The following is a 26336-nucleotide window of genomic DNA, read 5'->3' as shown; positions in this document are numbered from 1 at the left end:
ACATTCTCCTCCCATTCCATATGGAAGTGGTACGTTCTTGGCGTTCTGGCTTCTGTGTCCTTCCCCATTCTGTTTGAAACCGTTTAGGTTCAGAAGAAATAAATGAGGCTAGCTGGTTAGCTTGCTAGCTTACTAACTTGTTGTGCAATCCGGCGTAAACAATGAATAATAGAGGCTGCACGGTGGGGCCGAGTGCTGAGCATGCTGGCCACAGAGTCAGGAGATCGGGGGGGACCTTGGTTTGAACGTTGAATCTTCGTTTGAGCATCTGTGTGTGTAGTTTACATGGCTTGTACGCGTACTGCGGTTTCCTTCCACAGCCCAAAAATAAGCATGTTAGGTTAATTGGAGACACTCAATTGCCCATAGGTATGAATATGAGCGCAAATGGTTGTTTGTGTATATGTGCTGGTGGCCAGTCACGAGTGTACCCTGCTTCTCACCCAGAGTCAGCGAGTATAGGCTCCAGCATCGTCCATAGTGACGACAAGTATCATAGAAAATGGATTGATGGACAATGAATAATAGCAATGCAATGGTGACAACATGGGTGTTATTTCATGTCTATGGGGTTCTAATGGTCAAATCCGTATTTAGAAAGTCCCGGGTTTTCTATGCTTTAACTACAAAAACATTACATTTATTAACATTGAATACTATACAGTGATTAATTACGACGACTGCACTTTTATGGTGTAGACCAGGGGTGGGCAAACTACAGCCTGGGGGCCACATGCGGCTCACCAAGCGTTTGAATCCGGCCTGCCAGTTAGTCTAAGTATTACAACTTTAACAAACATGCTGGCAACATGACTTGCAGGTCAGATGTCTTATTCAGTAAAAAAAAAAAAAACAAACAAACAACAAAACTCAATTTCCGAGTTTGATGTGGTCTGATGTTTAAAGTGGTCAAAAAAAAAGGGACATTTATTATTATTATTATTATTATTTATTTTACTTATTTACAAATATTTACAACATATAGCTAATAGTGTGACACTTCTACAGATAAAATTAGGCAACTAATTCAAGGTGGACCGTTAGAATTGTGTGTGTTAAATATAGATTTTAGCCCCCCCGGACAGTTTTGTAAACTCAACGCAAGTCAAAAAGTTTGCCCACTCCTGGTGTAGACCAAATCTTGCTAATTTGAATATGGTGATCAGTGAAGCAGTGTCCTCAAACCATTATCAATAAACTTTTAAGCCATATTGGTAACAAAACAGCACACAAAAAAAGTCTTGTATTCAGGGTCGTCTTATATTTGGGTCAATACGGTAATACTAAAGAAAGTCCTTATGGATAAGGAGGAGAAACAGATGGCTGGTATTCCTTCATTCGGTGTTGGAGGCAACAACTCAAATCAAACCATTCCGTGACCTTGTAGGCCATACATATTAGCACAAAGCCTTTCCATGTCTATGTTTTCTTTTCTGCATGAGATCTCCTGTCTGTGTAAACGACATACTGTAACTGTAAAGTGAACACACACTGGTATTACCCCAGGGAGGCGTGCGGGTAAGCGCCGTTCACACGCCGTCTACATGGGCAGGTAGATTACACTATTGTAAACCTGCAGGGGGAAAAAAATCCTTGCTGTGACACTTGGCTGACACCTTAGCTGTTTGTAAACACATCTGCAAGCAGCCGGTCTGACGTGCTAGTGCCAGGACAACTTAGGATGTCCCAGTCAGCAAAATGAGTGAAAAATAAACGCACACAAAAAATACTGTATTAAAGTTCCACAAAACCATCACACATGCTATCACCATACATTAACAAATTTGAGAACGCCTCTGTCAAAATCTCAAATTCATTTAAGAGAAAGACTTGTTTACTTCTTCATGCAGATTTGTGTATCAAACACAAATCCATCTTAAGTTTCTCGAGCGTCATTCCAAATATTACCAACAGTCAGCACGACCATAAAGCAGTACTAAATTGACACTAGAAACTGCCTGAAAGAGATGGGTCATCTAATATCTGTGGTCACATGCAAACCAACAGGCCTTTGCCATGTGCCGCCCTCCTTTTCTATTATACAGTATATACACACAAATTCTAATCATTTCTGCATATTTTGCTGTAATTTTAATTTGTTGTTGTATGACTTGGCTTGTCATATGAATTATTATGAAAAATCTAAATCCAAAAGTCAACTGGTTGTATAAGGTTTGTGGAAATGGTCAAGTATTTTTGATGTAATTCTGCTAGCAAACAACTGTAACATGTAAACATGATTGCATTCAGATAAGTCTGCGAGCTAAAATGTTGCATAAAACAAGCTCGCACAGTTAATAAAACCTGGTGTGATGGTGGTGATTTGACCCTGGAACTGACATTTTCTATTTCATCATTCCCTGTTCAAATCTAAATAAATCAGTAATTGAGTCAATTTGCTTCGGCACCTTCCTAAATATCCAAATATTAAAAATAATCATTCAATGTGAAATGGCAAAAAATCTGCCGGTTGTATTTGTTTTTGTGGGAAATGGTCAAGTATTTATGATGTAATTCTGCTAGCAAACAACTGTAACATGTAAACATGATTGCATTCAGATAGGTCTGTGAGCTAAAATGTTGCATAAAACGAGCTCGCACAGTTAATAAAACCTGGTGTGATGGTGGTGATTTGACCCTGGAACTGACATTTTCTATTTCCTCATTCCCTGTTCAAATCTAAATAAATCAGTAATTCAGTCAATTTGCTTCAACACCTTCCTAAATATTCCAAATATTAAAAATAATCATTCAATGTGAAATGGTGAAAAATCTGCGGGTTGTATATGTTTTTGTGGGAAATGTCAAATATTATAATGTCATTCTGCTAGCAAACAACTGCGACACAACATTACATTCAGATTCATTTTTACAGCAGATTAATTTTCATTTACGAGCGTCAATAATGTACACCACGGTGGAAAAGAGGAGGAAAAAGCAGCACTATTTTTCCTTGACACGGTGGAGGAGTATACAACAGTGTGGGGAGGCTGCAGCCTTTCCATTAGATTCAATTATAAATGGCCGAGAGCGGAGGGACGGGCAGCCAATCAGATCTCAGCTCGCATGTCAACCTAAGACCAACTGTCTAGTGGCTCTGACAGCAGGATTTTACCTCCATAATTCAAATCCCAAAGCAAAAGGCAATCTGCACTTAGCAAACTCCAGCCAGCGGGGCTCTGTTTACAACACAAATCGAGAGCGGGGGTGGGGGGGAACCACACTGATTGAAACCCCTTCTCCAAGACAAATCGTTCGCAATCATACTTTTGATCCAAGTTAAGGGGATGCAATTGTTTTCCATTTGCACATTCGTTGACTTTGCAGCAGCATTTTAGCACATAGCATGCACGGTGCTCTCTTAATGAATATGCAAATAGCTTTCGCACGTCGACGGCTGTCATTTAGGTGCCGTTTTCAACACTTGACAGTTTGATAGCATGCACGGCGACGTATAGCAACAATGCACGTCGTCTTGTTTAGCTCCAAACAACCCGAGCGACCTGGTTTGCGTCTATCATGGAGGTTGGAGAGGGAAAGAAATATCCCCTCCTGATCTTAAACACACTTTCTCCTGCAAACTCTTCCTGTACTTGGTCAAACTCTTGCCCAAATACGAACACCACACGCGGGCCAAAAGTTGTTTTTAAGCAACAAACACGGGTCCAAGCTGGATCTAAACACTATTGCAGGGAGGTGGTGGTGTGTGGAAGAGAAAGGCAGCCATTTTAGAGCTCTTGCTACATAGACAATGGCTGGTCCAATACAAGATGCTAGCTTAGCGTGTCTTTACCGAGCTACCGAGTGACTTTAAGTAGTCGGAGAGAGTCTGTGTGAGAAGTGAGAGTTACCTGGTTTCTATTCGGAGGCTGTCCAGTGTTCCCCGGGCTCATTGGAGGCGGGTGGTGGGTCCTTTGTTGCCAACCCGGATGAACCCCACTATACTGACTGCTCACCATGTCCCCTGCTGCCTTGCTGCCCCCTTCCTGGTTGTTGTAGTCTCCTTGGGGGTAGTTTGGGTAGCTCCTGGCAGAGCTGGGGGACGTCAGAAGCTGATTTAAAGTTGGCGTGGACGTAGGTTGTTGGTTTCCCATGTTATACCTCTGATTGTTATAGGAGGTAGCCATTCCTCCTGCTGGCTGTTGCTGCTTGCCTGGCTGGCCCCCAGCCGCCGGAGGCTGGTTGTTACGCGGGGAATTCATGGCCCCGTATCCTTGACCCTGATATGAAGTCCTATTCTGGAAGTAGTTGTTGTAGTGGTTGGGGTAGCCATGTTCGTGGGAGTTAGCGGGGTAAGGGTCCATCATGCCCGGCCCCGATGCAGCTGCCATGCCAGGGCTTTGTTGTCCGCCATGTTGATGAATAGGGGCCCGGCTGTAGTGCTGGTTGTAGCCGTACGGAGGTGGTGGGAAGGGGCCCGTGTGGTGGTGTCCCATTCCGGGATGATTATTCCCTTCAGGCCCACCGGAATCATTCTGATTACTGCTATTATTATTTACCCTGGGCAGATTCCCGTTGCCGTTCTTCATATCAGGATCCCCTCCTCCCCCAGCGTTCCCAGCATCGGTCCCGTCCTGCAGTTCCTTTTGGCCGGGAGATCCTCCGCCCGCGTCCTTGTTCTCATGCTGCTTCTCCCCCGGTGCCGCCGACTCCTCCTGCGAGTCCCGATCCGGCTTTTTGAGTTCGGATGGCGGGCTAGTGTTGAGAGTGGCGACCTGAGCGGCCATGATATCCCTCTCGCTCTCCCCCCACTCTTTCTACAGCCGCTTTCTCTCAGCAAGGCGACTCACTCACAATTAAACTTCGAATAATCATTGAATATAAATACAATTTGATTGATCACAACGTACCCGTTGTCCCGGTTCATTCCCCCCCTTTGCCCTCCGTCCGGACCCGGTATCCGGTAAATCCACCGCGACTCCGTTTCAACTCAAAACAGGAGAGGGGAAAGTTTGGGGGAAGAGAAAAGGCGAATAGAGAGCCAGGTTAGTGGATTTCGCCGACGCCAGAGTGTGTTTGTTGCGTTAAATAAACGTAAAAATGAGGGGGTTCTATCACACAAGTAGAACGCCAGCGACAAGTCGAGCAAACCAACACGAGGCTCCGCGAGACACAGCCATCTTAGCGAGCTGCCTGGAAACCGCGAAAACCCGGAAGTGGATCCTCACGCCACACTGGATCCGGACTGACTTGTGCTATTAACATTGTTTACACCCAAGAAGAGCCATTATTTCTGGTCTAATTCGTTTTCACTCAACTCATACATAAACATTTCGACGGCTCTAAAAGGTCCTGCGTGTTAGCTTTAAAAGTGGCCCACTTTAAGTCGTATGCAAATCAGGGGCAATGGACTGCAAAAATCAAGGGTGCGTTCACACTTGTCATTTTTGGTCTGGTTAAAACAGACAAGGGTCGGTTTGCTCTGCTGGAAGCTAAGGTTCGTTTGATCCAGTGTGAATGTGGATTCCTGAGTGATGCAAGTAAAATATATCTGCAAAGCAATACATATAACTGAGATTTAATGAAAAATGTCTAAAATACACTTTTACAACATGCTGTTACTTTGTATTTACAAACCTGCAGACTCGCAATTTTAGACAACACATCTTTTTCAGACAGTTTTCTGTGGGTCCAGTCTCTCTTGAGATCAAAACAGGGGCCAAAGAATGCGATGCATCACTCTTCATATGTGTACAGTAAGCTTATTGACAATACTTTATCTGTGTGTTAACGCTAGGAGCAATAGACTTTGCGTCTGCAGTCATAAGAATAGAATAGAATGCACCTTTATTAGTCCTGCAACGGAGACATACATTTATAGCAGTAAATTGCCCAGTAGCAGTACACAAAAATAAGTAATCCAAATATCTATGGACATATGGTATACAGTATATACGCCAATTGTCTGTTTGTATATGTGTTAATGTCAAAAGTCAAAAAGTCTGCTTGTCCCTGCTGTAGCTGGTAGCGTGTCTTTGGTAGTTTAAAATGATTGTGTTTGATATTTGAACATTTTTATAATAATTTGAACAGTTTTATAATACATAGATGGCCACCAATGTACCCCATGCCAGACCTTTAGACATGCATACGAATAATAAATGTTAATAGACTCTGTATAATACTATGTAAATACTTTGTACTACGCTGCATGTGGAAAAACATGCATAGTTTATAGAATTATGGTGATGCGTACTAGTCTAATTCAGATGACAACAAAATGAACTTTAATAAAAACGTTAGCATTTATTGTTGTGCCTGTGTGCTGCTGAGAGAAGTATAGTAGACGGAAGCATGAAATTACAAGCTAGTGAGAAAGATGGGGGGGTGGATTTGAGCACACACATTGCTACATAAAGAAGTGCCTTTGAAATTCACATGTTGCCATAATAAAGTGGAATTTCATGCCAACTGTGCAGGAGAACAGGACGATAGAAGCTAAAGTCAGCCAACACAATTAATAGGAAGAGACACACAGTGGCTCTTCTTCTTCTACTGTCTCTCTCCCCACCCCCTTTCTTCGTGCTCCCTGCCTGCCTTGCTCTCTCATGGCAGCAGCAGCCTAGTTGCTGCCTTCACTTACCCTCGGAGCTTCCGCATGACACGTAGATTACCGGGCAGTCAAAGAGAATGAGAAGAACGAGAAACTTTCATTGCAGCATGTCAACAAATAACACTCATGCTAGGGACAGCCACGGACCGAAACGACAATGAGGGAAAACGAGATAAAACGATAGATCGCCATCATACTGAAAGCAACTGAATCACTCACGTTCTTATCTTTACCGCCCTATTTACCATATTACATTTTATTTTATTTCTTCAGTAAACCGGGCTTAATGAATACAAGTCCAAACAATACAAGAAATGACATGAATAAACACATTGGGGCGAAGCGCTCACTGTGACAGCTTGCGTTTACGAGCCGCGAGTGCAGCCCGTGAAAGCAGCATCGGCGCTTGCAAAAGCAAGCAGAACTTTGCTATGTGAAGGTGGGGGATGGGAAGCAGCAGCGCTCTGCTCTGCTCAGCCCTTTCTCTCTACAATGCGGAGCTCTCTGGGAGAACAGTGAAAACATCATTTTATTTCAGCTTTAAGTTGCACACCGGTTACGTCTGTGTGTGTGTGTGTGTCAAAGCACAAAAAGCACATTTGAAGGGGTTTATTTCATATAATAGAGGCTATGCAGAGTGGAGGCGCTGTATATATAGGCTATGGGAGGAGTGTGTGTGTTTTTTATCAGAAACCGAAGAGACAAGGCTGTGAGGGAGGAGGGGGTAGGGTGCTTTCTCTTTTAGCATAAACTTGCTGTTTATTATTATGGGGTGCACTCACTCCTCGCTTTCATACATTGCGCTTCTCCAAACTCCCCTGCAATACGCTGTGCATGCCTTTCCTGGTTCTTCAACACCTTGAAAGTCATCTATCTGTTGCTGGGCCTGGCTGTGACTTAAAAGCAAGTTAAACCTCTTTGGGAGAACAGAAATATTATGCTTTAAAAAAAAAATAATAAAATAAAAAAAGCTCCCGTGCACAGCAAAAGAGTGTCATGCATTTATGCATGCAATCCTTGTTTTACACGGCGATGGTGTTCTTTCCAAAAGCGGCGAGCTGCCAGTCCGGACAAGCTTAACAGCAAGTACGAGGACATTATGATTCCTGAAAGTGATAGGACTCGCGACGCTTTACGAAGAGACGGCCATTCTTGGTTAGTCTGCCAACGGTGGCTTGATCAATCGAATTTCTAGTGAAGATTGTTGCATCAGTTTGGCCTGGGCTGTGTCACAGTTGGTGTTGTGGGAGGGGCATAGGTGACAGGAGAGGGGGGTGGTTGATGATTTAAGAGTGTTTACTTAGTCCCCACCAAGCCACCCTCCGTGACCATGATGCATCACCCTCGCCCCGTCGCCAAGGAGGCAAGACGGGCCTGCCTCTCATCCCATTATTTCACTAATATCAGCTGCTAGCTTGGAGCTGCTGGTTGCAAAAACTTTCCTTTAACTTTACAACGGACACAATTCCACTGGAATGTATCATAGTTAATAGCCCCATCAGTAACGTGGGTCCCTAAAGCAGGGATATTCGGGGGCCATCAGCAGTAATTTACAATCATTACAAAAATAATGTCATTTTAGTTCATTCATTTTCTACCGCTTTTCCTCATGAGGCTCGCGGGGATGCTGGGGCCTATCCCAGCTGTCTTCGGGCGAGAGGCGGTACACCCTGGACTGGTGGCCAGCCAATCACAGGGCACATATAGGCAAACAACCATTCACACTCACATTCATACCTATGGACCTATTTGGAGTTGCCAATTAACCTAGCATGCATGTTGTTTGAATAATTTTACTTTATTTTAGTTTTATTGTGTGCGAGACTCATTGTTGTACTTTGTTTGGAAAATTGAAATAAAATTATTCCTGTTTTTCCCCCCTCCCCCCAAGTGCACATTCATTCTTTTATTCAACCTAGCATGTTTTTGGAATGTGGGAGGAAACCGGAGTACCCGAAGAAAACCCACGCATGCACGGGGAGAACATGCAAACTCCACACAGAGATGGCCGAGGGTGGAATTGAACCCTGGTCTCCTAGCTGTGAGGTCTGCGCGCTAACCACTAGACCGCCGTGCCTCCCCAGTAATTTACAATCAGTACAAAAATAATGTCATTTTCTACTGCTTATCCTCATGAGGCTCGCGGGGGTGCTGGAGCCTATCCCAGCTGTCTTCGGGCGAGAGGCGGGGTACACCCTGGACTGGTGGCCAGCCAATCACAGGGCACATATAGACAAACAACCATTCACACTCACATTCATACCTATGGACAATTTGGAGTGGCCAATTAACCTAGCATGTTTTTGGAATGTGGGAGGAAACCGGAGTACCCGGAGAAAACCCACGCATGCACGGGGAGAACATGCAAACTCCACAAAGAGATGTACATTGTTGTATGAACTTGTTAAATTGTTCCCAAATAAGTTTGTTGTGTATTGTTGAAACAACACTATAGAGACAGACACAACAAAAGCTACACATGTAAACCAAACTAGAGCGAAAGGAAAATGACAGTGCTCCTGAAATACATCCAATTTCCCGATATGAGAAGATTGGTCTCCTGAGAGTGGCGGGGAATGAACTCCCATCAGCAGTTTTATCAAGAATAACACGCAGAAATGCTTTGCATACGGTCGTCTCGTCTCCTGATGGCTGAAAAGTACAGCTGCTTGCCAATCAGCCTCTTCTATTCATTCATGTCCAATCCAATCTTCTCAGCCTGCCGCAGCAGCCCATATTGATATACACGCTCAGGGCCTGGTCTCTAACAGGTACCTCCATCACTCCAACATCTCCATTTCATCCATCACCTTTTCCCTCTCTGCAAAACAAATCTATCAACTGTCTCCATTGAGTGCAAATCTTTACATCTGTGCATTTGAACAGATTGTATTGTTTCTCACGGTTGCTATGGAAACACAAAAAAGAGTGCTAATGCCAAAGTATACCATTTGTAGTCCTTCCTATGGGCTGTGGAAGATATATATATATATATAGTGCAGGGGTGGGCAAATATTTTGACTTGTGGGCCGCATTGAGTTAACAAAATTGTCCCGGGGGCCAGAAGATATATTTAATAAACACACACTATTTTATGCTTATAATTTTTCTTGAATTATTTGTCTAATTTTATCTGTAAAAGTGTTATATTATCAGCTGTATGTTATCATGTCCCTTTTTTTGGGAGCACGTAAACATCAGAGGACCACATCAAACTATGTCATTTAATTAAAAAACATTTTTTTGTTTTTTTTTTACTAAATCAGACATCTGACTTGCAAGTCAGTCAAAAAGTCAAAAGTTGAAATACTTAGAAAGCAACTGGCAGGCCGGATTCAAACGCTTGGTGGGCCGCATGTGGCTCCCGGGCCATAGTTTGCCCACCTCTGATATAGTGCATTCATTCATTTTCTACCGCTTATCCTCACGAGGGTCATGGGGGGTACTGGAACCCATCGGGAGGCGGGGTACACCCTGGACTGGTGGCCAGCCAATCACAGGGCCCATATAGACAAACAACCATTCACACTCACTAAGGTAAGGTCTGCGCGCTAACCACTTGACCGCTGTGCAGCATAAAGTTGTAATCATAAATAAAGAAAGTGTTATATTATCAGCTGTATGTTATCATGTCCCTTTTTCAGGAGCACTTAAACATCAGAAAACATCAAACTATGACATTTAATTTTACTTTTTTTGTTTTTTTTACTAAATCAGACATCCAACTTGCAAGTCATGTTGCCAGTTTGTATGTTAAAAGTTGAAATACTTAGAAAACAACTGGCAGGCCGGATTCAAACGCTTGGTGGGCCACATGTGGCCCCCGAGCCATAGTTTGCCCACCTCTGATATAGTGCATTCATTCATTTTATATATATTCATATATTCATATAGTGCACTCGATCGCCGTGCAGCCCCACCAAATTATTATTTGACTGTTTATGCATTCCAAAATGTCATACAAGTATAAAAAGAAGCTAACCTTGTTCATTCATTCATTCATTTTCTACCGCTTATCCCGGCAAGAGGCAGGGTACACCCTGGACTGGTCGCCAGCCAATCACAGGACACATATAGACAAACAACCATTCACACTCACATTCATACCTATGGACAATTTGGAGTCGCCAATTAACCTAGCATGCAGGTTGGTTGAATAATTTTACTTTATTTTAGTTTTATTGTGTGCGAGACTCATTGTTGTACTTTGTATGGAAAATGTTGAAATAGAATTATTCTTGTTTTGTCCCCCCGCCCCCCAAGTGCACATTCATTCATTCATTCATTTTCTACCGCTTATCCTCACAAGGGTCATGGGTATGCTGGAGCCTATCCCAGCTGTCTTAGGGCGAGAGACGGGGTACACCCTGGACTGGTGGCCAGCCAATCACAGGGCACATATAGACAAACAACCATTCACACTCACATTCATACCTATGGACAATTTGGAGTCGCCAATTAACCTAGCATGTTTTTGGAATGTGGGAGGAGGGGAGAACCACGGGGAGAACATACAAACTCCACACAGAGATGGCCGAGGGTGGAATTGAACTGGAATTCTGGAATAGGCCTCATAGCTGTGAGGCCTGCACGCTAACCACTCGTCCACCTTTATATGCAGTTTATCAGTCAAAGAGTTGGCTTCCACTCACAACATGGCAAATAAGACGTGAGACTGCTGATAGAAGAATAATACAAAGTGAAAGACTTGGATATGAGCTATTTTCCAACCACTAGATTGCCTGTGTGATCTCCAGGCAAGGAACACACATCTCAGGCTCAGCAGTGATGAGTTCCTTTCCCAGAGAGTCAAGATTCCTAGCATGGCTGCCTTTCTTTCATCCCCGCAGAAAAGAGAGCAAAGCACTTCTTCCACGCGTCCTTGCAAGGTGGATACCGTACGCTTGGAGAGCTCTTAACCTCGCCCGTGTGGCTTTATTTGAGATCTGCCTTTCTTTTTCCGAGAAAAGAAGACTTGACAGAGGGTGGGGATGTGGACTTCAACAAGTATTTTTTTTTTTGTGGGAGATGTTGAAAAGTCAATTATCAGCACACAGCCAGTGTAACCTGAATTGTGCTATCAGTTTGGATTTTTGGCCCAAGGTGAGAAGGATCGGTACGTTTAAGAGAAGGGGAGGAAGCAGCAGCAGAGAGGAGCAATTGACTAAAGTCATAAAACGTGATCCCATTTCATTATATCAGGTAGGATGTGACCGTATAAGGCAGCTGCTTCATTATCTTTAGCTATCAAAGCCGTATGTTTGGATTAAGCCTCCTTTAAGGACTCTGTTGTAAAAGTTTAAATATCACCGGACACACACACACACACATACACAGTGTCTGGGAAAGAGTCGAACGGCCATTGCACTTTGCTAAGTGGCACTTCCTTCCTCTACACACTCCAGACGATGTGTTGAACGGCTGCATGGCAACCATCTGGACAGGATCCAACCGTGTGTGTGTGTGTGACCGGGGGTCAACCTTGCTTTAGGATTGCCGTCGCTGGTGTTTGGTGCAAGTGTGCATTCATCAATGGCGGGCGGATTCATGGTGGCCCATAAATTGTAAAGTGTGTACCTTACTGTCAGGTTTTATGTGTGTGCGTTTGTGAGTGCGACAAAATTCAGCTTGTTTGGAAATTCCACGCCACGTTATTGTTTTGCCGATGGCATGGCTTCTTTATCCTTGAAATATATACTGTATTTCTGGACAATACCATACATTATTATTATTATGCTATCAATCATTATTGTTCATTTCTAAATCAATTAAGAAAACAACGTTTTATTATAAGGGCTGCACGGTGTTCGGGTGGTTAGCATGCAGGCCTCACAGCTAGGAGACCGGAGTTCAATTCCACCCTCGGCCATCTCTGTGTGGAGTTTGCATGTTCTCCCTGTGCATGCGTGGGTTTTTTCTTTTGGTGTATTATTTCAAAAGAACAACTTATCAAACGGGGCTGCACTTAACAGCTTGTATTTTATTTTATTTTATTTTATTTTATTTTATTTTATTTTATTTTATTTTATTTTATTTTATTTTATTTTATTTTATTTTATTTTATTTTATTTTAGTTTAGTTTAGTTTAGTTTAGTTTAGTTTAGTTTAGTTTAGTTTAGTTTAGTTTAGTTTAGTTTAGTTTAGTTTAGTTTAGCGCGGAGCCCTCACAGCTAGGAGACCCGAGTTTAATCCCACCCTCGGCCATCTCTGTGTGGAGTTTGCATGTTCTCCCCGTGCATGCGTGGGTTTTCTCCAGGTACTCCGGTTTCCTCCCACATTCCAAAAACATGCTAGGTTAATTGGCCACTCCAAATTGTCCATAGGTATGAATGTGAGTGTGAATAGTTGTTTGTCTATATGTGCCCTGTGATTGGCTGGCCACCAGTCCAGGGTGTACTCCGCCTCTCGCCCCAAGACAGCTGGGATAGGCTCCAGCACCCCCGCGACCCTCGTGAACCAATAGAAAATGAATTAATGTTTATTATAAAATAGACAAAACAAAACCTAGAAGCTAGTCTGACCCACCAGGACATGTGTAGCATTTTTATACGTCATAAGAAGTTCTTGCTTGGTGTTCCATGGTTGCCACCACATCTTTCACTCTTTGACATTCGTGGCATCACACACAAACGTCCTATTACGATATCTGCACCCTTGCATTGGGTTATGGTTTACGGTACCAAAAGGTTGATACTGGAGATCCTCCAATGGAGATACTCCATGATATGAAGAGAAAGCTTCCGGTAGTAAACAGCTCCATGAAAATGCTGCAGGTGTCTGTAAAACATGTCAGGACTCGGTCCTTGTGATGGAAATAGCTCCAACAGGGTGGAGTCTTCCAGTATAGGAGAGGAGGAGGGGGGGAAAAGAAGAAGAAGAGGACTCCGCCCACAATCAAACTGTGAAAACGAAACTTTATCTTGACTCGGCGGGGGATCCGGGAAGATGGAAGCCGACAAGGAGGACGCAAACTGCTCTTAATTACTGGCCTGTGGGCCTGCGGGGACAAAGTGATGATAGGGCTGCGTGCTGTCAAGCTGGGGGGGGGGGGGGGGTCGGATTTCAAACCTTTACATTTGAAGCCAAGCTGAGCTTTTGCTGCTGGTCATGGGTGGATTGATACCAAACGTTCGATTCTGTGATACCATGCTTTACTGATATACTTGATATACTTATAATTTTAATGGCAGGAAGTACTTTTCCTTCCACCTCTCATTGGGAATACCCAAATAGTATTTATTTAAACACGCAGTAAAGTAAACAATATAGACTAGACAAAGTACCATACTGTATATTTGAGGGTTTCTGTCACGGTATAAAAGCCAGTGCAGGTAAAAGTCTTCCATTATCAGACAATAAACAAACTAGCTAACAAAGCTAACGTAATGCTACAACAAAGGACGATGCCACCGGCTCAATTGATACAATAAGTGTATGAAAACCGGAACTTCTGAATAAACAAATAAACTAGCGAGTGTAAAATAAATGCCTTCGCACAAGCAGGCCGCAAGGCATGCTGGGTAACTTTTTTATTACACAATATATATATAGCAAGGGCGGCACGGCAGTCGAGTGGTTAGCGCGCAGACCTCACAGCTAGGAGACCAGGGTTCAATTCCCACCCTTGGCCATCTCTGTGTGGAGTTTGCATGTTCTCCCCGTGCATGCGTGGGTTTTCTCCGGGTACTCCGGTTTCCTCCCACATTCCAAAAACATGCTAGGTTAATTGGTGACTCCAAATTGTCCATAGGTATGAATGTGAGTGTGAATGGTTGTTTGTCTATATGTGCCCTGTGATTGGCTGGCGACCAGTCCAGGGTGTACCCCGCCTCTCGCCCGAAGACAGCTGGGATAGGCTCCAGCACCCCCGCGACCCTCGTGAGGAAAAAGCGGTAGAAAATGAATGAATGAATATATATATAACAAGTAAGCATACTCTGCGACTAGCAACAAATCTAGCCACCTTTTCCGATCTTATTAATGTTAGTGACGAATAATGTTACTGTATTCTCCGGTGGGACACACAAGCACCAGACCCGATTGACAGGCTTTTACTGCAGGTGTGAACTGACACAATAATCCCAAAGAAAAACACAAGCTACTGTTACTTACTTAGATAAGTCTGTATACTTGTTGGCTAAGTATTATTTCAGTTTGTGTACCATGCAAGAATGTTAACTAAAACATGAAAATAAGCAGTTATGGCGTTGGACATTGCAAGTGTCAAAGTGTCTGTGACACCAAGCTCTGTTGTACTCGGTGTCGTATCGGTGAGAACATTTGGGTTCCAAGTTCCATCACTACTTGCCGCAGTTGCCCAAAGTGACGTCCTTTTGCGTAGCTGACACGTTTTTCCGAGGCGCCAGGACGCTAATTAACCAGCATAATGGACTGTAACGCCAGTCCATCAAGTCAAACGAGGCCACGCATATGACTTTCCAGCTTCCTCCATCTGCTTCTAGCCGACTTGATAAAACATAACGCCGAAAAAAAAAAAAAAAAAAAAATCAGGTTTGGAGCGCGTCATTGGATCGTTTAGGCTGTTGGATGACGGTGTTTGAACCTTCATAGACACTGCTGGGCACGGCTCCTGCCAAATAGGGCATTTATAAAAGCCTGGCACGGGCCTTAACGGAGCGAAGGCTGGCAGAAGAGCGATGCCCACATCGTAGCGCCAAGCAAGCAAGGGTTTTGTTTGGCATGTGTCTCCATAGTAGGGCGAAGCTGGCCCCCGATGCACGCCGCCATTCTGCTAGGGAAGCATTAGACGCAAAATGACTCATTAAGAAGCGATGACAGTATCGATGTACTTTACGTACGTATGTACAGTAAAGTCTCGTTATATCGATATCGGTTATATTGATAGTACTGCTTATTACGATACTATTTTCATTTCCCGGCAAATTTCTAGTCTTTTATGATATAATTAGTTCCGGTTAGTACGATACCCGGTTATTATGATAATCCGGTTACTACGATGCCCTTTTCATCTCCCGCCAGCCAATTTGGTCTGCTTATATCGATACAAAAGCAGCTTAAAGCTGAATCAATATTTGCTTAAGGATTTCAATACCACCATTAGCAAAATCTGTAAACGGCGTATTGTTTGATTTTCGGCTAACACCGTTTCGGCTTTTCCACCGACGGACGGTAATTAATATGAGGTAAGTATTAAACAATCTTTTGAAGTAAAGGAGTAAATATTTGTATAATTTAGAGGGAAGATTCAGTGAATAGACTTAGTGTTTTCAGATGTGTTCAATATTCTTGGCACTAGCTTTACTGATAAATTATGAAAGTAAACTTACGGTATTGCTTGATCAAAGAAGCAATCTCTTGTTGTTTGAAATAAATCAATACACTTGTATCTTAAAGATTAATATGATAAGTAAATCTACAATACTAGTAAACATCAAAAGGGATGAAAGCAGGTATAAATTCGATTTGTGAAGCTCGTGAAGCGAGATTTTTTTTAAAGTATTGCAGAATAAGTAATGTAAACGTTGCAGTTTTTGTTTTCCATACATGTATTTAATTGTGTTGTATTCAGATATCTTTTTATCGCTTGCAATAATCACTGTTTTTCACATGTACATGCTGGCGTTCGTGGTTTCTCTCATGTGTATAGAACAATGTCGAGTGCATTATTGAATATTTACTCAGAGTCACTATTGCAAGAGTGCGTTATGAAAATAATAAATGTTGACTTTTAATGCAGTTCGGCGCAGGATCGGATATATCGATAGTCCGGTTATATCGATATTTTTTCCGACTCCCGAGAATATCGATATAACGAGACTTTACTGTCTATCTAACCTACAAAACACTCCATTGACTGTGCTTCCTTGATAGATACCCCCGTGAGATAAACACAATCCTTGCTGAGACTGTGACAATAAACTCTAAGAAATGTGCACAGCAAGAAGGGGGGGGGGGGGCGATTTGTGCAACTGTACGAGTACCGGGAGAAGTGCAGAAATAGCTAAAACACTCCTAAATAGCCGGGGAGGCCTATTTTAGGAGAAAATCCTAAAAAAACGCAGCAGTGAAGACACTAAGGAGGCACTTTATCTGTTAGTCAAGCTCAGTAAACACACACACGAGGGGGGGGCGGGGGTTTGTGATGAAGGGGTTTCCATAGACACCCTTTTTTAAAAAGGTACAGCCGCACGCTAGCCCTCTATCAGCAGTGCTGCCGTTTATTTGTTGTTGTGCTGTGGAAGAATTGTGGAAAAGTGCTGATAGCGAGGCAAAATTAGCTGGGAGAAAGACGAGAAAAAGGGCCCCGGCAGCGCTGGGGAGGGGGCGCCTGCACATACAAGGCCGGTTATGCAGAAACACAGATTTAATGTAAGGCTTGGCTCTCTCTTATAAGCAACGGAGGGAGGAAAAAGCTGGGCTGGAGTACGGGAAGAAGGAAGGCAGAGGATCTGAGGGTGATGGCAAACATTGGTACCGATGGGGCACCCCCTTGCCCCTGCCCCCGCTTTTGGAGAAACAGTAATACACTGAATTAACAGCACAAGCCCTGGGGAAATCAGGTGCCTCTTCAATAAACTGTCCCCTCACTGCCATCCTTTAGCACCACTACCATGACTTTTATGATTTTAGCCTAGGGGAGCTCAAAATTGATAAAAAAAAAATGGCATCCTTTTGGTCCTTGGTTTACATTAACATTTAAAAACACATTTTTTAAAAGACACCATTATTGTCTTTTAGTGCAAATATAAGATATGTTAAATGTTATGTTAAATTGACATCACAACCAAAACAGTAGCAGTGTATCTTTACAAAGTCTCATGCATATTAAACTGTACTTTATATATTGGTCACGTCGGGGTCATTAAATGTGGAAATGCAATTCTACCTCTACGTATGCTTTAAAGTGTTCATTCATTCATTTTCTACCGCTTATCCCTATGAGGGTTGCAGGCAGTGCTGGAGCCTATCCCAGCTGTCTTCGGGCGAGAGGCAAGGTACACCCTGGACTGGTGGCCAGCCAATCACAGGGCACATATAGACAAACAACCATTCACACTCACATTCATACCTATGGACAATTTGGAGTCGCCAATTAACCTAGCATGTTTTTGGAATGGGGTTGCAAGGCGGTCGAGTGATAAGCGCGCAAACCTCACAGCGAGGAGACCCGAGTTCAATCCCACTCTCTCTCGCCATCTCTGTGTGGAGTTTGCATGTTCTCCCCGTGCATGCGTGGGTTTTCTCCGGGTACTCCGGTTTCCTCCCACATTCCAAAAACATGCTAGGTTAATTGGCGACTGCAAATTGTCCATAGGTATGAATGTGAGTGTGAATGGTTGTTTGTCTATATGTGCCCTGTGATTGGCTGGACACCAGTCCAGGGTGTACCCCGCCTCTCGCCCGAAGACAGCTGGGATAGGCTCCAGCACCCCCGCGAGCCTCGTGAGGATAAGCGGTAGAAAATGAATGAATGAATGAAAGTAGCAATCAGGGCTGCACGGTGGTAAGTGGTTAGCACGCAGGCCACACAGCTAGGACACTCGAGTTTGATTCCACCCTCTGCCATCTCTGTGTGGAGTTTGGATGTTTTCTGGGTACTCCGGTTTCCTCCCACATTCCAAAAACATGCTAGGTTAATTGGCGACTCCAAATTGTCCATAGGTATGAATGTGAGTGTGAATGGTTGTTTGTCTATATGTGCCCTGTGATTGGCTGGCCACCAGTCCAGGATGTACCCCGCCTCTCGCCCGAAGACAGCTGGGATAGGCTCCAGCACCCCCGCGACCTTCGTGAGGATAAGCGTTAGAAAATGAATGAATCAATGAAGGAATGTTTTTGGAATGTGGGAGGAAACCGGAGTACCCGGAGAAAACCCACGCATGCACGGGTAGAACATGCAAACTCCACACAGAGATGGCCGAGGGTGGGATTGAACTCGGTGAGGTCGCTTTAAAGTGTGTTGAAATAAAAAGTATTCAAGCACCATTCTGTTCTTTACAATGAAGTCATCAGTGGTATTAATGCTGGCTCCTTAGCGCTATTACAACATCGGTTCTGTTGCTGCTGTATAGAGAGCTACAGTATGTTAAAAAATATATACAATAAGGATGGCTTCTCCTCATTTCATTTTAGCAAAGAGAGTTTGAGTGAGTTGCTCCTGGATGTTCACTTTGCTAACTTCTCCCTTGGAGGTCCTGGCTGGGCCAACCCATAAAACATCAGGCGTGTAAGCAAACAACAGCGCTCATCGCAACACAATGCTGCGGTGTGAAAAAGAGGGATATGGTTACTCGGCGGGGCCCGGCACTCGAGCGCTCCGCCGACTTGTGATTGTGTTTGTTCTGTCTCTCTCTGCTGGAGAGCAGGTAGGAACCCCCCTCAACTGTGGCTTCTCACCCGCCGCTTAATCTCGCCCACAATCCCATTCACTGACAGGCGCACAAAGCCGTCTGGCGAGATCCAACAAGGCTCTGCTATTATGTAACTACTGACAGCTGGGCTTTCAAGGGAGGGGTGAACACCCCCCCACCCCCGCCCCCACTCACTCCCTCCCAACACACGCACACCCCCACGCCCCCATCTGTGTGACAACCTGATGTGACCGTCAAGAAAGGACCGGGTGGAGAAACTGTATTATTAGGACTTCGCGGACGTAACATTAGGTACACCTGCAGAGTCCAAACGGCGTCCGGTGAAAGGGCCGATATGACTCACATGCCTGATTACAACATGCACAGCTTCCCTTTGGGCCGACAAAAGCCATTATTTGATGCACACACCAGAGCCAAAGGACCCGGATGCAATAGCGAAGGGCTAATCGACACACAAGCGTGTTGATTTTGGCTCTCTTTACCCAAACAATTTCCGAGCTCGCAGTTATGAGCGAGGGAAGGTTCGCGCTCGGCGGCGGCATTCCACTCGGCAGATATGAGCGCGGGATGAGGGGCGGCCATCTACAGAAGATTAAAACATGTCTGTGGTCACACAGACCTGGCCTTCAAAGCATTCTTTGGTCTGGAAAAAAAACAAGTTATACAAAACGCCGCTGAATGGATTTATTGAAGTAGGCCACAGCAGCCAAATACTAAATAAAATCAATATTCCCTTTAATAGTAGTAGCCTCCGCTCTAATCCGCGCCATGCTCCAATTAATCGCTGGGTGGCTAGCTTACTTGAATAAACTGCCTCCTTCTTACTCTTAGTACCATACTTTGCGGTGACTGACAGCACCGTGTGTTGCTGGAAACGTCTTTAACAAAACACACACGCCCGGAGAGCATATATGGCATCTGTAAAGCTGACGTTCTGGTACAGGTATAGAAAGAAAATAATGGTCATGTAATCATCACTCAGTGAGTGATGGATATTTAAACATAATGCATATTACATCGTAATATATGTTATTATTTAGTTAAGCAATAGTATAAATGTGTATACTAGGCTAATAAATATTTGCTTGTTTCATAAATGCCTTACCCCTAACAACATAATGCATATTACACAGTAATGTATGTCATTATTTAGTTAAAGCAATAGTATAAATGTGTATACTAGACTAATAAATATTTTCTGGTTTCATAAGTGCCTTACCCCTAATAACATAATGCATATTACACGGTAATATATGTCATTATTTAGTTAAGCAATAGTATAACTGTGTATACTTGGCTAATAAATATTTTCTGGTTTCATAAATGCCTTACCCCAACAACATAATGCATATTACAGTTATATATGTCATTGTTTAGTTAAAGCAATAGTATAAATGTGTATACTAGGCTAATAAATATTTTCTGGTTTCATAAATGCCTTACCCCTAATAACATAATGCATATTACAAAGTAATATACGTCATTATTTAGTTAAAGCAATACTATAACTGTGTATACTCGGCTAATAAATATTTGCTGGTTTCATAAATGCCTTACCCCTAACAACATAATGCATATTACATCGTAATATATGTCATTATTTAGCTAAGCAATAGTATAACTGTGTATAGTTGGCTAATAAATATTTTCTGGATTCATAAATGCCTTACCCCTAATAAAGCGCTGCCCATGGCTGTTTTTTATTGGCCTGCAGCACATTCTAAAAATATCATTTAACAAGAATATTTTAAAGAAACAATAACAGCATAAATTAAAAAAGAGAAAAAAGTTGTAAATTAAGGAGAAAATGGCGTAATTTTACAACAATAATGAGGAAAAAATGTAATCATTTTTGTAGAATAAAGTTGAAATATTTTTTAAACACACCTTTTTTAAAAATTCTAAATATTATGGGAAAAAAGTCATAGTATTATGAGAAGAAAATTTACAAGAAGAAAGTGGTTGGAAAATAATGAAAAAAAACATCAGAAATTGAGAAAATTGCTGCAATTTTATGAGAATAAAGTCTAATATTTTGAGGAAAAATAATGTAATTTTAGTAGATCAAAGGTGAAATATGAAAGAAAAATATGAGTCAAAATATTCTAGGTATAAAGTCAAAATATTGTCAGAAAAAAGTTGGGTTCCAGTATGAAAAAAGGCACAATTTTACTAGAATAAAGTCTAATATTTTGAGGAAAAATATTGTCAGTCTAGCAGAATAGAGGTTAAATATGAAACAAAAATAAAGTTGTAATATTACGAGAAGTTAACATTATATAATATTACAACAATTTAAAAAAATTGGATGTGAATAAAGTCAAAATATTGACAGATAGAAATTCTGTTCTAATAAGAAAAAAACGCCTTACTCCTAATACAGTATACACCGCAAACTCTCTATAGTTGAGCAAAAAAAAAAAAAAATACAGCCCATTTTATAAGAAAATCCATCAAATGAAGTACCAATGAACGCGTGGCTATTAATAATGTTTGCATTGACGTAAGAATGAAGTTTCTATGCAAAGGATGGACTCCGTTACAGCACCAGAAAATGCAAAGAGCAAAGGCAGATATGTAGAAATAACACATTTGCTTGTATAAAAGACATTTTGATGATGCTAACTGACCTTGACACTAACTGCAGGCCTCCAGTAAAACCAGTTGTACACCCCAGAATACAACTGCAGTCTGGTGCTATTGTGGAGTGTAGAGGTCATAGTACAGCAACCGCTCCCTGACAACACACAAGCAGCTCTTTTAGCACAAAAACATCTCCACGCGTCACATTTTAGACATTATGAGAGCATATCATTCGATAGAAAGCTATTTCGGTCAAGTGGAAGACAACTTTAGTACATTTTCTTGTGTTTTTCCTGGTTAAAATGGAGATTAAAATCAAACTCCGGTCCGGGTTTTCCAACCCTCCTCAGCCTCAATTTACTGTGTGTGCTTTCAGAGCCGGACCACTCACTGGCAACCTTAAGTGTCCCTCCGCGGCTCACTTAGTATATGCTCGTGAATGCGACTGTGTTTTTTTACAACAAGAAGCCATTTGGCGGTTTGTGTCGACAAACAAATCGCCACATTGGTTCCTCGCTTGATAAATTAGTCGATGCGACACGTTTGGACGTCGTAAGGTCAGCGTTGGGGAACTTGCTGCACTACTTTCACCCCAGCTGTCCTGTCTTTCCAGCGCATACAATACATTCCTGTGTTGCTCCGCGCTGTGACAAGGCCTGTGCCTGCCTGCTGTTCCTGTAAACTCCCGCCTTGACACACACGCACACACACTCACACACACACACTCGCACACATACACACGCACACAGCTATGAAACAAGCAGGCCTACAGCTCCCACACTTAAGTTCATGTTCCGTATTAGAGCACTCATTGCTTCGGCTGTAATCACATCATAAAATAATGGCCTCCTATTGGAAGGAGAGTGTACCAAAAAATATCAATCCATGCCTAGAAAAGGGTATACACAGTAAATTATTCACTTCTCATTAGTAGTGGGAAATGCAAATGAGTGGCAGTTGCAAAACCCTTTGCAAAGCTCTTGTTCGGCGTGACTGTGCAACTATAAGCAACATTACAACGTTCACAAAATGTACACTCAAGAGCCAATACAAGAGTTGCATCAGAAAATCGGCCATTTTAAAAGACATTGATGCTCGATTTTGCCCTGCACTACATTCACACGGAGTTGTTTGTAATATTTAGCATTTAATATGCAGACAAATAAGTTAACCCGCATGCAGTGGCATTATGATAACTATGATATTCTCACATGAATTCCTCCACATCAAAACCGAGCCTTTCTCATTTTTGTAATGTTACGTTTTTTGATAGAGCTCTTGCATTTGGAGTATTTCGGCAAATTAATATCTTATGTGAATGAAATTTCAGCCAATCTTTGGTACATATATTTCTATTTGTCAGATGACCTGATGTACTGTATAGATTTCCACAATTTTTGTTGTAATTCTGGTGTTACTCCGCACCACTAGATGGAGCCAGCATATCGCCGGTGGTACTTTTGTCACAGACCGAGAATAATTTGCTTGAATCAGTTCATTCATTCATTCATTTTCTACCGCTTTTCCTCACGAGGGTCGCGGGGGGTGCTGGAGCCTATCCCAGCTGTCTTCGGGCGAGAGGCGGGGTACACCCTGGACTGGTGGCCAGCCAATCACAGGGCACATATAGACAAACAACCATTCACACTCACATTCATACCTATGGCCAATTTGGAGTCGCCAATTAACCTAGCATGTTTTTGGAATGTGGGAGGAAACCGGAGTGCAGCCAAAATAAAATAAAATAAAATAAAATAAAATAAAATAAAATAAAATAAAATAAAATAAAATAAAATAAAATAAAATAAAATAAAATAAAATAAAATAAAATAAAATAAAATAAAATAAAATAAAATAAAATAAAATAAAATAAAATAAAATAAAATAAAATAAAATAAAATAAAATAAAATAAAATAAAATAAAATAAAATAAAATAAAATAAAATAAAATAAAATAAAATAAAATAAAATAAAATAAAATAAAATAAAATAAAATAAAATAAAATAAAATAAAATAAAATAAAATAAAATAAAATAAAATAAAATAAAATAAAATAAAATAAAATAAAATAAAATAAAATAAAATAAAATAAAATAAAATAAAATAAAATAAAATAAAATAAAATAAAATAAAATAAAATAAAATAAAATAAAATAAAATAAAATAAAATAAAATAAAGTAAAATAAAATAAAATAAAATAAAATAAAGTAAAGTAAAATAAAATAAAGTAAAATAAAGTAAAGTAAAGTAAAATAAAGTAAAGTAAAATAAAGTAAAGTAAAATAAAGTAAAGTAAAATAAAGTAAAGTAAAGTAAAGTAAAGTAAAGTAAAGTAAAGTAAAGTAAAGTAAAGTAAAGTAAAGTAAAGTAAAGTAAAGTAAAGTAAAGTAAAATAAAGTAAAATAAAATAAAATAAAATAAAATAAAATAAAATAAAATAAAATAAAATAAAATAAAATATTTCTTTTAAATTAGTTTGAAAATTATAAATGTATGATTCTTTTTTCTTTTTTTTTAAGGAGACAAGCTGTTAAGTGCAGCCCCATTTGATAAGTTGTTCTTTTGAAATAATACACCACAAATTTGGTTAAAAAAAAAAAGACCAATTAATTACACACTTCACTCCAGATACACCAAAAATAACACTTTTTCACATCAAATGAAAGCTAAGAAGGGACACTTGATGATCTTTGGGCTGCTTGCAAACATATCCATGATGTTATTTAAGCAAATATCTGTTCTCCGTATAGCCTGGTAGCCACTTAAGAGTTTCAGGATGAGATCCCAAGAAGTTGATTTTTGCATGCATTAATAAAAACAAAGGAGAAGCTATTGTGTTGGTGGGAAAAGCAGGTCATACTAATCCCCTTGTTTGGGCGGGTCATGCATTCAGTGCTGCATGCATATAGGCAGGCAGGCAGGCAGGCAGGCCACAACATTGGGTAGAAATGTGTTGTTGTGTGTAGCCGTAACCTTATTGCCTGCGCTCTTGACCTTGCGGGACAAGGCCCTCCTAACCTTCCTGCTTGATCCTCCATGCTTCATGCTTGTTAAATCTATACGCATTGTTTCCAATGGCCATTGAGAGCGAGGGGTCAGGGGCTCGGCGCTGCGGCCTAACTAAGCACGCGTTATGTGTGGTGGGCTTTTGGGTGGCGGGGCGAGGAGGGGGGGGGGGTGGGTGTGGTGGGGCTTGTAGACACACTTATGGGCCTCACACTAAATCAGGCTGCAACTGCCGACTTCTTTTTTTCTATGCGAACACCTGCTGGCGTCTTTCTTTTAACCCGCAAAATGAAGCACTAAAGTTCCTCTGTTTGATTTCCTTCCTTTATCTGTCATGTCTCATGATGCGATTCCTCGAAGGAGAGGATCACCCATGAGGGGGAGGACAGGAGGAAAAGGTGCTATTTTTGGTGCGGATTCAGCGCAAAACAAATGAGAAGCTATTCTGGACTTTGAAGGCCCCAACAAGCGTGACTATAGCGCCGAGTAAGCTTGTGAGGCAGAAGAGGCTGCCATCTTGTGGTGAGTCGGTGCAGTGCAGCATGAGTCGTCGTCCTGTCCGTCTCCTTTGCGCCTTCACACTCAAAGTAGGAGGTGTGGAGTGGAGGCAGATGGAGGGATGAAGTGCCACTTAGGATATTGCCTGAAGGGCCGCTCCCCTTGTTAAATTTATCGCTAAGAACATAAATATCAAGCAAGTGTGGGATGATTTATGGACACCCCCCCCACACCCCTTTCTGACAAGTGTGGACAAATAGAAGGGGAAACTGTTGTCTCTGTGGACTTCAGGCTTTTTTAAAAATTTAACTCAATAAGTTATGGCAAATACTGGCTTTGTGCTTCATCGCCTTTAATTGACTCTGTGATTGACATTTGATTCAGCATGGGCCCGTTAAAGGCAGATTGCACACAATTATAGTCATTTACATTATGGCAGCAGTAGCTTCTTTTCCAGGCGTAAAATTGTTAATCTCAGGTGGAATTGGCCCCCACTCATTGGGGGTCAGAGCTGTAGAAGGAATAAGTTGCTTTTGATGCACATCAAAGATAAACATTCATTCATTTTCTACCGCTTATCCTCACGAGGGTCACGGGGGTGCTGGAGCCTATCCCAGCTGTCTTCGGGCGAGAGGCGGGGTACACCCTGGACTGGTGGCCAGCCAATCACAGGGTACATATAGACAAACAACCATTCACACTCACATTCGATTCCACCCTCGGCCATCTCTGTGTGGAGTTTGCATGTTCTCCCCGTGCATGCGTGGGTTTTCTCCGGGTACTCCGGTTTCCTCCCACATTCCAAAAACATGCTAGGTTAATTGGCCACTCCAAATTGTCCATAGGTATGAATGTGAGTGTGAATGGTTGTTTGTCTATATGTGCCCTGTGATTGGCTGGCGACCAGTCCAGGGTGTACCCTGCCTCTCGCCTGAAGACAGTTGGGATAGGCTCCAGCATGCCCACGACCCTTGTGAGGAAAAAGCGGTAGAAAATGAATAAAATAAAATAAAATAAAATAAAATAAAATAAAATAAAATAAAATAAAATAAAATAAAATAAAATAAAATAAAATTTTAAAATGTTTGAAAATTATAAATGTATGATTCATTTTTTTAAGGAGACAAGCTCTTAAGTGCTTATTAAATGTTGAAAGCGGACATTTTAAACAGAGAAATCACCGTTTTTTTAAATCAACTCCTATAAAGTTGGGTTTGTAGCTCGTGGCACAAACCCGACGGAAGTCCTTCTAAGCACTCGGGACTGTGACCAACCACAGCGTAGTGGAGGCGGCCCCGTGGGTGGAATACACAAAATCCAAAGAAATACAGCGGAATAGGT

General features: G+C 41.8%; 2 protein-coding genes across 3 annotated transcripts in view; both read right to left on the bottom strand.

Moving 5' to 3' along the window:
• The window catches only part of arid1ab (AT-rich interactive domain 1Ab), a 37225-nt gene extending 32062 nt beyond the window's left edge, over nucleotides 1-5163 (bottom strand). Inside the window, exon 1 of one of the 2 annotated variants that reach the window (XM_058046671.1) lies at nucleotides 3852-5163. In XM_058046671.1, coding sequence (XP_057902654.1) covers nucleotides 3852-4727 — 876 coding nt within the window. In that variant the 5' untranslated portion in view covers nucleotides 4728-5163. The remainder of the gene's footprint in view (nucleotides 1-3851) is intronic. The other variant, XM_058046670.1, reaches the window with a different exon arrangement.
• A 5304-nt stretch (nucleotides 5164-10467) lies between these two features.
• The window catches only part of nudc (nudC nuclear distribution protein), a 41980-nt gene continuing 26111 nt past the window's right edge, over nucleotides 10468-26336 (bottom strand). Inside the window, exon 10 of the transcript XR_009119324.1 lies at nucleotides 10468-10478. The gene's annotated coding sequence lies outside the window, so the exon portion shown is untranslated. The remainder of the gene's footprint in view (nucleotides 10479-26336) is intronic.

The sequence above is a fragment of the Doryrhamphus excisus genome, chromosome 14 (assembly GCF_030265055.1).
Source record: "Doryrhamphus excisus isolate RoL2022-K1 chromosome 14, RoL_Dexc_1.0, whole genome shotgun sequence".
NCBI lineage: Eukaryota > Metazoa > Chordata > Actinopteri > Syngnathiformes > Syngnathidae > Doryrhamphus > Doryrhamphus excisus.
Note: the sequence above shows the minus strand (reverse complement) of the source record. Positions and strands in the feature narration are given on the sequence as shown.